The 13998-nt window shown below is 32.6% G+C and overlaps 1 protein-coding gene across 3 annotated transcripts in view; it reads right to left on the bottom strand.

The window, feature by feature from the left end:
* LOC127719798 (uncharacterized) overlaps positions 1-13998 on the bottom strand; it is a 67140-nt gene that overhangs the window by 37765 nt on the left and 15377 nt on the right. For 2 of the 3 annotated variants that reach the window (XM_052226079.1, XM_052226100.1), the window contains exon 2: positions 8148-8291. In XM_052226079.1, coding sequence (XP_052082039.1) covers positions 8148-8291 — 144 coding nt within the window. Of the gene's footprint in view, positions 1-8147; positions 8292-10346; positions 10448-13998 lie in introns of those variants that run through there. The other variant, XM_052226089.1, reaches the window with a different exon arrangement.

The following is a 13998-nucleotide window of genomic DNA, read 5'->3' on the forward strand; positions in this document are numbered from 1 at the left end:
AAAGCAAATCCTAACCATCACTTTGTGGTATGGAAACTATTGGTATAATTTCAGAGAGATCCATACACCGTTCCACCAGTTATTGTCTGGAAACTAGAAAAATGCTTATTTGGGCCCCTTTTGGCCCCTCATTCCTAAACTGTTAGGACCATAACCCCCAAAATCAATCCCAACCTTCCTTTTGTTGTTATAAACCATGTGTTTAAATTTCATAGATTTCTTTTTAATTATACTAAAGTTATTGTCCGGAAACCAAATGTCTTCGTACGACGCTGACAACGATGACGAAGACGTGATACCAATATACGACCGCAGTCGTATAAAAATATGACTATGGAAAAAGAGGTTTATAATCATTTACAGATTGGTGTTGATTGCTGTTAATTCAAACATTTAATATAATACATTTCTGTACTCTTTGTAAGCTTCACATCATAACTAACAAGCCAGACACGATACTATTTGAGGACAATATTCTTAAGTTAAATTTGATCCATTTAACAGAGATAAAACTAACCATACAACACAGACCTAATCTTCAAGGCAAAATGACAATATAAGTCGTCAAACATTTTAATATTGCTAAAACTTTGCAGGCCACACAGACTTCCTAACCAAGTGATGCATGTTGCCATCAAAATTGTATTGGCATACAATCTGACAATGTTCATTAACAGCTGGACTTTTTTTAAATGCAAAATATATCAGTTATTTTGACCATTAAATTAGTTCAAATAAAAGCAAACCTTGAACATTTTATTGGAGCCTTGACTTAAAAATTTGATTTTTTTTTCAAACAGCTGACACAATATAAGGACAACATCCTAAAATCTATTTAGGCCAACTTTACTATCTTGAACATCAAGTATGAACTAATGAGAAGAAATAATCTGATAATAAATCTTCAGCAGTTTGCAATTGGTTTAAAAATAAAATAATTTCATATTTATTCATCTTTTATTTAGATGTATATACAACAACAAAAAACATGATATTTAAAAACGTTTAATCTGTCATTTTTTCCAATTATTTATATATCATACAAAAATTCATTTGAGTCATCTTCTTTTCAATTTCATTTACTAAATTGGGAAACTTGATATGAACAGTGAAAATGTCTCTCAAGAGACTGCTCATTTACTGGGTCAGAAATCTGACATTTATAAGAGAAATTCTGACATATTATTGTTTGCTGCAAATCTGCAACAGATGTGAATGAAAAAAAAGACAATTGAATATGCTGTACATCTGCAACATATAAGAATATGAAACTACAAAAAAATCAAAATCCTATATCCTAGATGGTTTATTTTGTACACTGAAAACCCTTATTTTTTCCCCTAAACATCATTCCAATGTAACAATAAAGTAGTCTGGGATTGTGTTACTATAATTGAATCATAGGTTTAACTAGTCGTGGATCAATGATACCTATGCCTGATTTGTATAAATACATGTACAGAACAAATAAGGTGTTTGATAAAAATCACTCTTGCTGGCAGCTGGTGTTGAGTGAATCACTATTACAGAGGATGCATATAATCGTTGGTGGTTCGGAGCGAAAAAAAACTCCATAACAGCATTCAAATACAAAACTAAATACCATAAATTGGAATTTTTTTGTTTATTCGGCTGTTTGGCACCTGAGACATGTGAGACAAAAGTGCCAAAATTAAACACACCAAAATTAAAAAAACATTCATCAAAATAATCAGCTTAATGAGGCCACAATTAAAAATATTTCAGTTTGCCCAAACCCGACCCATGATGACTGGGTGTGGGTAGGTAGGTAGGCAAATTCTTTTTTTTATATCAGAATTTGCATGAAAATACTAAAACAGTATATCTTTTTTTCCCATCAAACCTTTGTAGAGACAATCAAAAGCCATGAAAAACTGTCTGCCATTTTCACATGTTTTACTTCTTTACAGGGATGTCACTAGGTTTTGAAGTAGCAGGATTAATAATTAAAGTAGCAGGCAAGGATTGCAGACGTAATAGACGTCCGGTGCGACGAGCTTGATCGTCACCCATCACGGCGAGGGTTTTTTTTTCTAAAATGGTGCAAAAATCCTGCATTCTGGGGGCTCCTGAACTCTAATTTAGTCCTAATCAAACACCATTTTTTTTTTAATGATGATAAGGTCATGAAGGTAAATGAGCAGCAAGATGGTCATATTTTCTATAAAGTTGATCACATAAATATTATTATCACTATAACAAGACTTTCAGCTAACAAGTAGTTGAAGTTGTTTGAGGAAAATGATGAAGGCATGACTCTGTAAGACATGGTGATCATTCAGGAAAAGATTCAAATTTGATCTTATTAGTTGAAAATATTTTTAGTTTAACTGTAGACATGCAATTATTCAAATAATTCGAACCCATAGACAACATTTTTTTTAATTTCTCAGTATTAATAATTTCACATACTTATTACAATAAATCAAATGATGAATTGGACTGTTGCAGGCAAAAAGGTGAGTCTTTAAGGATGTACTTTGGTGAAATTAGAAAAATGTAGAATTTAAAATTGATACTATAAGTAAGAAGACTTCAAGAGCATTTAAGTTAAGAAGCAAACTAATGGAAAGGGAAGAAATCTACAATCTGCTTAAATTTTGGTATATGACCTTTTATGAGTTATTAATTGAAGTATTATATATGGAAAAAAAATGGGGGTCATGGGGCAAAATATTTTACCCTGTATCGTAGGAAAAAACCAGAGTCCAAACATCTGACAGAAATTCCAAAACCTGACCTAAGTACATCCTTAAATGCATAATCATGCAGGGCTCACACTACTTCAGAATCATAGGGAGAAGTGACTTCTCTTTTTGAAACTGATAGGGAGAAGTGGTGAGATTTGAAAGAGAAGTGCTCCTTTGCACACTGTGCTACAATGTTTGGTTTTTACTACCTATAGTACAAAGGGTCATATGTAAATAATGTTCTTTTTATATTGTTCAATTCATATCTGAGTATACAATTAAAGTAAAAGTTCAAATTCAAAGTTGTTTAAGTTTAGGTTCTTGCGAGAAACTACCAACTAAAAAGATTTTTTTTTATGACAAAAAGATAAAGAAATTATGATATATAAATCACAATTCAATTAAAAAACTATCTTGTTTATCATGTTTATGAAATTCAGTGTTTCTCATCAAAAGATATACAAAGTTAAGCTGGGCCATATATATTGATATTAGTATTATAGTCCCAGAGTTAATTAAGCAAGTTTAATCAATATTTTGAAACAATCCATATATATGGAATTATATACATTAATCAAGTAAATCTAACAAATAGTCTGTTAATGCGTGTGGAATGCGTAATTTTTCCATTTGGGACCAATTTCCTTGTCAGCTGTTCCATTCATGTGTACGTAGTTATTATTGTAAAAATACGGATTTCGGTCATAGCTGGTCCGTTTCCGCTCCGTAGTTAGAAAACAGTTAATGGCGGACGAAGAAAATTTACAAAAATAAACGAAGTAACAAACTTATTTTGTCGCCGAAAGTTAGATTGATGTACGATCTCGTGTAACAAGTACCGGAAGTGAATGAAGTGATAAAAAGTTGTCTTTTTATTAAATAATCTGCTTCACACTATAAAGTCAATGCTTAAATCTCTGTTCTTCAGAAAATGAATCGTTTATGTCTGAATTTCTTTAATTATCAATGTTTCATCGACTTGGTAAAAAATGAAAACTTTGTGAAAATATTATTTTTGACAATTTTGAAGTAGCCGGCGCCAAAGCAGAACCGTTCGTTAAATCAGAAGATAAAAACCGAGAACATCGAATATCGATTAACTGCGTCTCTTACACGCTTTCTTTTAATCTTATTCACAGTTACTTTCAAACGCAAAAACGACGAACATTAAGTTTTATACGATGACGGAGCGGACACGAAAAAGTTCCGAAAAAAAAAAATCTTCAAAAAAAACGGCAAAAAAGGAATTTGAGTCGGCGGTTTTTTTTTGGGTCGGTCGCGTTTGGGAAAACATACAATATTTTTATTTTGGCCCGATTATAGCAAATGAAAATTAAAATATGAGATTGACACAAAAAGCCAAAATTTGGAACACAAAAAGTTGCTAACTAATGTTTTGTTCAAAACTGCTTAATTATCCTTACAACAAAATATACCAATTGATAGCAGAAGGTGTATAATTTAATTGTTTAAAGGTATTCAATGGTTGAGGAGGTGTTACAATCACACAATGCCTACCCTTTTTAGTAGAAAAGGTAGGGTCAATGTTTGCTATGTGAAACCTGATCAAGAACTTTTCAGATTCATAATCAAAATAACAGCTACACAGTGGCATTATATAAGGAATATACTGTGATTTTTTTTAACACTTAAAATCAGTTAGTAATTAATGAGGAGTTATCAAAACCAAATTGATTGCTTGATTTTTGGTTGCTTAATGTCCAGTGGCAAATATTTCAGGCATGTTTGAGACGAAAAGAAGTTAACAATAAATACAATAGGTAGGTCCTGTAATAGAGGCTATCTGGGATGAAGGTCAGGGAAATTTGGACTGCCACTAAAAATATGGTATATTGGATGGGGTCAGAAATTTTGCATTGCAACAGGCCACCTACCAACCCCTCAATGAGTTGTTATAAGAGTTCTTAACATGCAGAGCATGTCACTCTCTTTACATGAGGCATTGGATTTAATGTCCCCATCCTGACTGGACGTTGCTGTGTACTTGTACATCCTGCACAGCCAAAAATACGCCCAACTTTGGTAACAGTTTAACTGCCGTTCGGAAGACAACTAAAGTGAACACATTTCTATTGCCCAGTCACCTTTAAGGGCCAAAACAAGATGCTTATCCAAGCCTTTTTATGGGAAAGTCTAACTACATGCTCCAAGGAGAATGCATCTCTCACCTGATATCTATGCATATACTGTAAATTCAGAAATTATTGCGTGCATTTATTATTGTGATTTTGTCATTTTAGACTAAAATGAATTCTAATTTTTGCGATATTGAGAAATATCTTGTTTAATTCATATAAAAAATTTCAAAATGCGAGTTTAAATTATTGCGATTATAACCCTGTCGCATTTTTCGCAATAATAAAAACATCGCAATAATTTCTGAATTTACAGTAGTGATATTTTTAACAATTAAACATGTGAGATGGATTTAATTTTGATAAAATTTTAAAAGATATCTCACTATGGTGGCAGACAAAGTTATGTTAAGAAAGATAATAAAATGCTCCGCAGGGCACAGCTTGATACGACCGCAGAGGTCGAACCCTGAACAGTTGGGGCAAGTATGGACACAATATTCAAGCTTGATACAGCTCTGAATTTGGATTGTGATTAAATATTTGACACAGCAGAGGTTTCTGACACAGAATGAATGTGGTCTAAGAACTTAAAAATTTTAAATTGGACATTCACCTTTTATGGTCCAATATCCAAAATCTAAATACATGGTTAGATTCAGCATATCAAAGAACCCAAAGAATTCAATTTTTGATGAAATCAAACAAAGTTTAATTTTGGACCCTTATGACCTCAATGTGGACAAAGTTGATAACGGGGACCAAAAATCAAAAATCTAAATGCATGGTTAGATTCAGCATATCAAAGAACCCCATATATTCAATTTTTGTTGAAATCAAACAAAGTTTAATTTTGGACCCCGATTTGGACCAACTTGAAAACTGGGCCCATAATCAAATATCTAAATACATGTTTAGATTCAGCATATCAAAGAACCCTAAAAATTAAATTTTTGTTAAAATCAAACTAAGTTGAATTTTGGACCCTTTGGACCTTAATGTAGACCAATTTGAAAACGGAACCAAAAATTAAGAATCTAAATACACGGTTAGATTCGGCATATCAAAGAACCCCAATAATTAAATTTTTGATGAAATCAAACAAAGTTAAATTTTGGACCCTTTGAACCTCAATGTGGACCAATTTAAAAACGGGGCCCAAAATCCAAAAACTTAATACACGATTAGATTCAGCATATTAAAGAACCCCAAGAATTCAAGAATAAAACCCCATTGAAATTGATCAAGAAATAAGCAATTTATACGAAGTATCTTCTTTTGCACAATACTGTGCAATTGAATATTTCTTGCTATTGCGCAATACTGTACAATTGACAATTTCTTGCTATTGCGCAATATTGTGCTATTGGATATTTCTTGCTATTGCGCAATACTGTGCAATTGAAGATTTCTTGTTATTGCGCAATACTGTGCAATTGAAGATTTCTTGCTATTGTGCAATACTGTGCAATTGAAAATTTCTTGCTATTGCACAATACTTATTATATAATAATTTACACATCCTGTTTGGTGTGTATCTCCTACCATATCATTATTATTTGCTTTTAAATATTAATCAGAAATAACCAACTTAAAATGGAAAATTTTAAAAGAAAAAAAAAAAGGAAAAAAAAAAAAAAAAAGAAAAAAAAAATCCCCCCCCAATTTTTTTGAACCCCCTTATGATTCATCACCCCCTAACTCAATCCCAGCCTTCACTTTGTGTTATGGTACCTTGCAGTACAATTTCAGAGAGATCCATACACTTGAACACAAGTTATTGTCTGGAAACTAGAAAAATGCTTATTTTTGGCCCCTTTTTGGCCCCCAATTCCTAAACGTTTCGGGCAATTACCCCCAAACTCAATTCCAGCTTTCCCTTTGTGATATGGAACCTTGTAGTACAATTTCAGAAATATCCAAACACTTACACACAAGTTATTGTCATGAAACTAGAAAAATGCTTGTTTTTTGCCCCTTTTTTGGCCCCTAATTCCTAAAATTTTGAGGCAATTACCCCCAAAATCAATAACAGCCTTCCCTTTGTGATAAGGAACCTTGTGGTACAATGTCAGAGAGATCCATACACTTACACACAAGTTATTGTCTGGAAGTTACAAAAATGCTTATTTTTGGCCCCTAATTCCTTAACTGTTGGTACCATAACCCCCAAAATCCCAACCTTCCTTTCGTGGTATTGAACCTTATGGTAAAATTTCATGGAGATCCATTCACTTAAACTAAAGTTAGAGTGCGAAAACCAATGTGTCTTCGGACGACGCCAGACGACGACGCCAACGTCATACCAATATACGACCAAAAAATTTTTAATTTTTGCGGTCGTATAAAAAGGGAAGAAATAAACATGATAAACTGCACAAAAGTTGAATAATAAAAACTGATATATCAATATCATAAATATTAGAAATCTAATATGTCTGAAATTAATCCTATTGAGAGGAAATGAGAAAAAGTACTACATGTACATTTACTGAAAAAACAAGCATCATGACATGATGCTTGTTTTTTCAGTAAATGTTTAGCATGTACCATGAACATATATATATCAAACAACTTTGTATTCAAATTTGTATTATCAAATTCAGTAATGATCAAATAATTCAATAAAAAACAATTTGTCAATGTGGCATGTTTAAGAGTTGTAAATAGGATACTTGGTGAAAAGATATATATCTTTATAAGTTCAAAAGTTTGGTAAATATGTAATGATTTAACAGATAAACATTTTTATTTGATTATAACAATTTTATATCCTCTGACCTTCATTTTTTTGACTTTATCCAGATTGAATTATTTGTGCAAATAATAAAAATAAAAAAGACTTTAATTAAAATTTACTGTTATTAATTTTCAATATCATCAAAATATAAAAGAATAAAGGATCTGAATGAGAGTAACAAAACTCATTTATATAAAATCCTAGACATAATCTTAAATGGGAAAATTTTATCTTAATCACAACATTTTTTATTCAAAAAAAATATTAACAAAATTCAGAATGAGTAAACACATCCTATAAATACTTTGTTTATTAATCAAGCTTCAGGTGCTCTAATGATGGATATAGACATAATAAATGTAGAGGACCATCATGGTAGACATTTATCAAAGTATGTCCCAGGCTGTACTTTATAATGTTTATCATGTTTTTAACTGTATTTATTTACAATTTGGCTAGGCTATGATCATGACCAAATTGTGAAAAAATTAAACAAACATCAAAGGAGTTCCAACACCAACACCATACATTTGTATTCCTTAAGCATGTAATATATGTGACAAATAACATTGATATAAGTGTCTAAATTGTTATATGTACCTGTGGTTCATTTACAATGCTTATAACCATTTCTTCTTTCCCTCTCAAGTATGTGGCTAAGTGTTTAAAACCCTTCACAGTACCCATCCTCAACAGCTCTTGTAGAAAACATTGTAGTTTTTTCTTTAAGTGTGCCTCTTGACTCTAAAAGTACAAATATATGCATGTACGTAAGCAAAAAGTGTCTGAAAAAGTTAAACTAAGCTTTCCTAAATCATGGTTTGCATATTAAAACTTTTACTTAATAAATATTTAGCATTTGAAACTACATGTTATATTGTACATGTAAAGGTATTTTCTACATTTTCAAAGATATTTAGTCCAAGTATTTTTTTGTTTACTGCAGCTAGTACAGAGGACATTTTAAAGGATTAAAAAGAAGAATAACTTCTTTGATGGATATATACATTTGTATATAGAAACCATTCAAAGTACCTACATGTACATTGTAGTAAGACAATGTTCCCTACCAATGCACCAATGCACACATAAATTTAAAAAAAAATTTAAAACAAGAAATTTTACCAAATATATATACAACTTTGACCATGGTCATGATGGTAGCTCCTCAGATCTAAAATTAATTTTCATTTCCTATACATCTTGTACCTGAGTATGTTTGGCATGGTTAGGAAAAATAAAGGCCTTATTGGCTCTGCTCCTTTTGAAAAATGTTAATATAAACCTTTGTAAACATGGTACAGGGCCCTGGAAAATTTCAAGGTCAAATTTACTTCAAAATTACATGTACATAACCAAGGTGCATTCTGTTTTAAGTATGCATACGTCGTTTGGCAGATAACATCAACAGAAAATATGAAAAAATAATGGAATCCATCCAAACAAAAGGCCTATCAGTATGCCTAAGACTGCCATGAACATCATGTAGAAAAGCAATTGAATTAGGGACCAATATACAGCCTAACGACCTTCAAATGGAAGAAAATTGCAAAAATTCATAAAAAAACATATCTGACTCAATCAAACAATCAAACACAAATCAACAATGAGATGTCTGAACAACAAGAGTCTTTGTTTGGTAAGGCTTATGATAAATCAAGTCATCGATCAACAGGTTCAAAGTAACAAAGGTGGTAACCTTGTGGAACCAGAGTTTACATACAAAGCAGGCAAAGATTTTATGATAATGACAGCCTAAGTTTCTGAAGTCAATTAGGAAGTTTAAAGAAAAGAACAGCAAATCAGACTTTCCAAAGTAAACAGATTGTCCAGGATCTGATAGGAGAGAGCTCAGACTCAAAAGTAAGTCATATTTACAGATGGCTCTTGTCAAGGTAACCTATGACTACATTATGTGGAGCAGGAGCAGTACATAAAATATATACTTGGAACAGACATACATTTGTAAACAAGCCTAAAAAGACCAGTGGCCACTGACCTAGTACGTAGCTATCCTAAGGGAACTTCTGTATCAGTGTATAGTCACAATCAAAGACCAGTTCACTGAGGTGAAAATACATTCAGATAGCCAGACATCTGTTGGCATCCAGAATCTCAATTGGTTATCAACTATCCACATTGACACAATTACACAATTACAGATATTAAGGAAAGCATTGGAACACACTTGAGATGCAGCATACCCATAATTCCTATCTTGGATCGAAGGCGAAATTAGCAGACTAGTTGGCAAAGATGCAGCAAAAGAATGAGTTTATGGCAAATTAGATGGACCATAAGTGAAACTGGGAGACAATTGAATACACATGTACCTATCGTTGGGTAAGGTTGTCCAATTTGACTAACCAAATCCTGAAATAAGGAGTTTTTTGTCAGAATTTAATATTTTATTCCAAACCAAAATAATGGCGACAGCAAAAACCTTGATTTATTGCAGGAGAATATACATGTATAGCGACAACAGAGTGGTTTCCTTATCTAAAAAGCCGTAAACGCCTATTGTGTGCTGAAAAAAATGTATACCAAAGTACCATGAAATACTACTTGGAAAAATAGAGTTACTGAGTACCAGACAAGGATGCAAAAAATAGTACAATGAGACAAGTCATGTCAAAGTGTTGACCTTAGGATCAGGATTATGTATGATTTATTGATTTACTTAAAAATTACTTTAAAAACAAAATTTCACTTCTTCTTAGATTCTGACTTGTTAAGTTGTTTATGCCTCTGAAAATTGACAGGACTCGAATTGAGGTTTAGAAGTAAAAAAATACGTACAGTTGCATCCATATATACTTTTTAGTGTTGCACAATTCTTATAAACCAACATAAATATCAAACAAAATATTTTTTCAACTAAAATTGCCTCAAATCGGAAATTGTCCTGATCTTATAATAAATAATCGAATGCGAACTAAAATTTATTTCCGGATTTTACAGTCTGGGAATGCAGGTAGAAAAATAGTTTTGAAAGACGATAAAAATATATGTTATATATACATATTATATTCATATTGAGGTGTAATCCTAATTTGCGGTGAAAGGGGGATAAAAAGGGGGCAATACAAAAAAACAAAACATAAACATGCAACACCATGGCAAAAGAAAAAGGATACCTGCAGCATGCCGGTAATCAGTAATGATGGAAATTTGCTCTCACTATACAAATCCTTGTCAACAAGACACTGCACAAAAATGTGCGCAGTCACTGTCATAGAGCCGAGAAGGGCGGGACAAGAGGCCAATGACCCCTACTTTTTCGCAAAACAAATAATAATTGATTCTGATGCCTATTTGCTGATGACAGAGGGGGCGGACAGGGGGTACCTTTCTCCTTTCTCCCGCCCCTTACTCCTTTCTCCCGCCCCTCTTCTCCTTTCTCCCACCCCTTTCTTTTGTCTCCCGCTCTAAAATATGAAACGCTAATGTATATCATGTATATAGGAAGCTCATTTTAAACAAATGGATCAAATGTCTTGTTATTCTATGGCTCGTCCCCGACTTGTCCTTTCACAGGATAGAAGTGTCGTTTCTTCTGCTTCAAGAACCTCAATAACTTCTTTACTGGCTGTTAAGCTGTCTGTTTGCATCGAATTTGTAAGTCTGATGCACGCCGTTTCCCGATGATTTTTTTTAAACTAGAAATCCGAATTATAGAATCGCAGGATAATGTGTGAAAATAAGGAAAATGCCGTTAGTGCCACAATTAGTGCAATTTCGGTAAGAAACCCATTCGTTTTAAAATGGTTGCTGAAAAAACTGCTTGCAAAATAGAATCAAAGTACTGAAGTACTGAACATCTGATGACCGCAAGTTCTTGTGGATGGTCACAAGCACTTGTCTCAGAAAAAAAATGACATCTGTATACCTGAAAGTGAGATTAATGTACAAAGATATATTTTTTTCTGAGACAAGTTTGTGCGTGGAAGATGAATAAATGACAGGGAATTCAACATCACCGTAAAAACTATTATATTGTAGTGATAGAAATCAGTATACTCTGGTTTGTTGTTATATTAGTATATTATATTAATGTTTGTATTTAACAGTTACATGTATATATAATTTTCATCCATTTGTATATCATTCTATTTTACTATTCTAATAATAGTGCAATGCAACTTCCAAGAACATCATTGTACATGGTGGACATTTTTCTGTAATAATTCGATTTTTCTAATAGATTGGATTTGAGCAGGCATTCATATTTCAAGTCCCGCAAAACGTTCTTGAGATATTCTTAAACACTATTTTTCTGTACGTGTTTATAGATATTATCAATGATTTTTTACTTATATATATATTTTTAACGACAAAACATTTTCATATTATTAATTTATGTTCTAAACAAAAATATTGTTATGAGTAAAATTGAGAATGGAAATGGGGAATGTGTCAAAGAGACAACAACCCAGCCAAAGAGCAGATAACAGCCAAAGGCCACCAATGGGTCTTCAATGCATGCAGCGAGAAAATCCCGCATCCGGAGGCGTGCTTCAGCTGGCCCCGAAACAAAAATGTATACTAGTTCAGTGATATTGGACGTCATACTAAAATTTAAACTCCGAAAGATATAAAAGAAACTAAAATTAAAAAGCATACAAGACTAACAAAGGCCAGAGGCTCCTGACTTGGGACAGGCGCAAAAATGCGGCGGGGTTAAATATGTTTTTTGAGATCTCAACCCTCCTTCTATACCTCTAGCCAATGTAGAAAAAACAAACACACAACAATACGCACAGTAAAACTCCGTTTAAAAGAAGTCCGAGTCCCATGTCAGAATAGGTAACAAAAGAAACTAAACAAAATGACAATGATACATATATTAACAAAGGACTACTAACAGTTACTGACATGCCAGCTCCAGACCTCAATTAAACTGATTGAAAGATTGTGTCTTCATCATATGAATATGAAGCACAATCCCTCCCGTTAGGGGTTTAGTATTATACCATCATACAATATACGAGAAGAACATAACCCGTATCATGCCAACAACTGGTTTTAGAATAAATGTGTTTATTTCCAATGCAAAGACCCTATAAGTGAATCAATATTAAAGCCAAAACAGTATCGTAACTATATCCCTTTTTAAAAGGTCTGTGTAAAGGTTTTGTTAGCTTTTGAGGTGAATGCCGACATTTTTGTGCTTTGTAAAGAATATTACCATAAAAAATTAGATGTGAAATACCTGAACGTATAAGATGTCTGCATGTTGAATTATATTTACGAATGATGTCCTTGTACCGATGATAAATTTTAATAAATATTTTGACTAGTTTGTATTATCGAAAATCCTAGTGTAATGATTTTTCAGTAACACATAAATTTCTCTAAAATCTAATACGTTGTTACATACACGAGCGAATCGTACAAGTTGAGATATATAAACACCATAAGATGGTGACAATGAGTATTCATTTAAGAAATGAATGTATAACAAGCGATAAGGAATGTTATTTTGCACTCGATAATGTCCGCGTATTTATAGACGGTTACCAGTCAAACACGACAGTTACGTAAGTGGAAATCTCGTCTGCAACAATACATCGGAATGCCCTCACGGTCATCGCGTTGTAAAAATAAAATTCATTTTGAAAAGAATACGGACATAATTTAGCCAAAATGCATAGTAGAAGCAGCTTGCCTGGAAACTCAGGCAGAAAATGGTTTGTTGGAATGGAATTAACAAAAAAGAATAATTGTCTCTGAACTTGGTTATTTTGCCGCAGAACTTTCCCTATGTTCCAAGTGTAACCAGTTTCTGAACATTATTGGACTGAACAGAAAATATGGTTCCGGAAGCTTGTAAACAAAGGCTTGACATTTTGGGATGTCAACACTTAATGTGCACCCGGTGGGACTAACTAAAATTATATCAATTCAGATCCCGTTACATATTTTTCTTTCAATTCCGTATTTCAAAACAAATTATTTCTTGAAATTATCAATCACACGATTCATTAAAAAAACAGTGGCCAAAAATAAATGAATAATCGGTGCTTTGATGAAGGTAAAACAAAAAAAGCGCTCCGAACGCAAAAAAAAGTTTTAATGAGATATTTTTGTTTACCTAAAGTCTGCAACTACCGTACAACTAACACGTTTACGTCATAGAGAGTATATTACTATATTAAAAAATATGTATTATTTTATCTATCACTTTTACAACTGACAAAATGTTTTTTTTTTATAAATAACATTTTTTGATGGCTCCATTAAATGTGTCTTTTAGATAGAACTATATCAAATTGCATTGTATCGTTCTGAACATGCCTGAAATATTTGCCATCGGACATTTTGCAACCTCAAATTAATAAATTAAAATTGCACTTTATCCATACATGGAAGTAGCGGTAGCATTACCTTTGTCTAGTTTGGTAGGGTAAAGTTGAAGATATCTTTTTTCCTAAGCTAAAAGTGCACCCAG

The sequence above is a fragment of the Mytilus californianus genome, unplaced genomic scaffold (assembly GCF_021869535.1).
Source record: "Mytilus californianus isolate M0D057914Y unplaced genomic scaffold, xbMytCali1.0.p SCAF_1, whole genome shotgun sequence".
Taxonomy (NCBI): domain Eukaryota; kingdom Metazoa; phylum Mollusca; class Bivalvia; order Mytilida; family Mytilidae; genus Mytilus; species Mytilus californianus.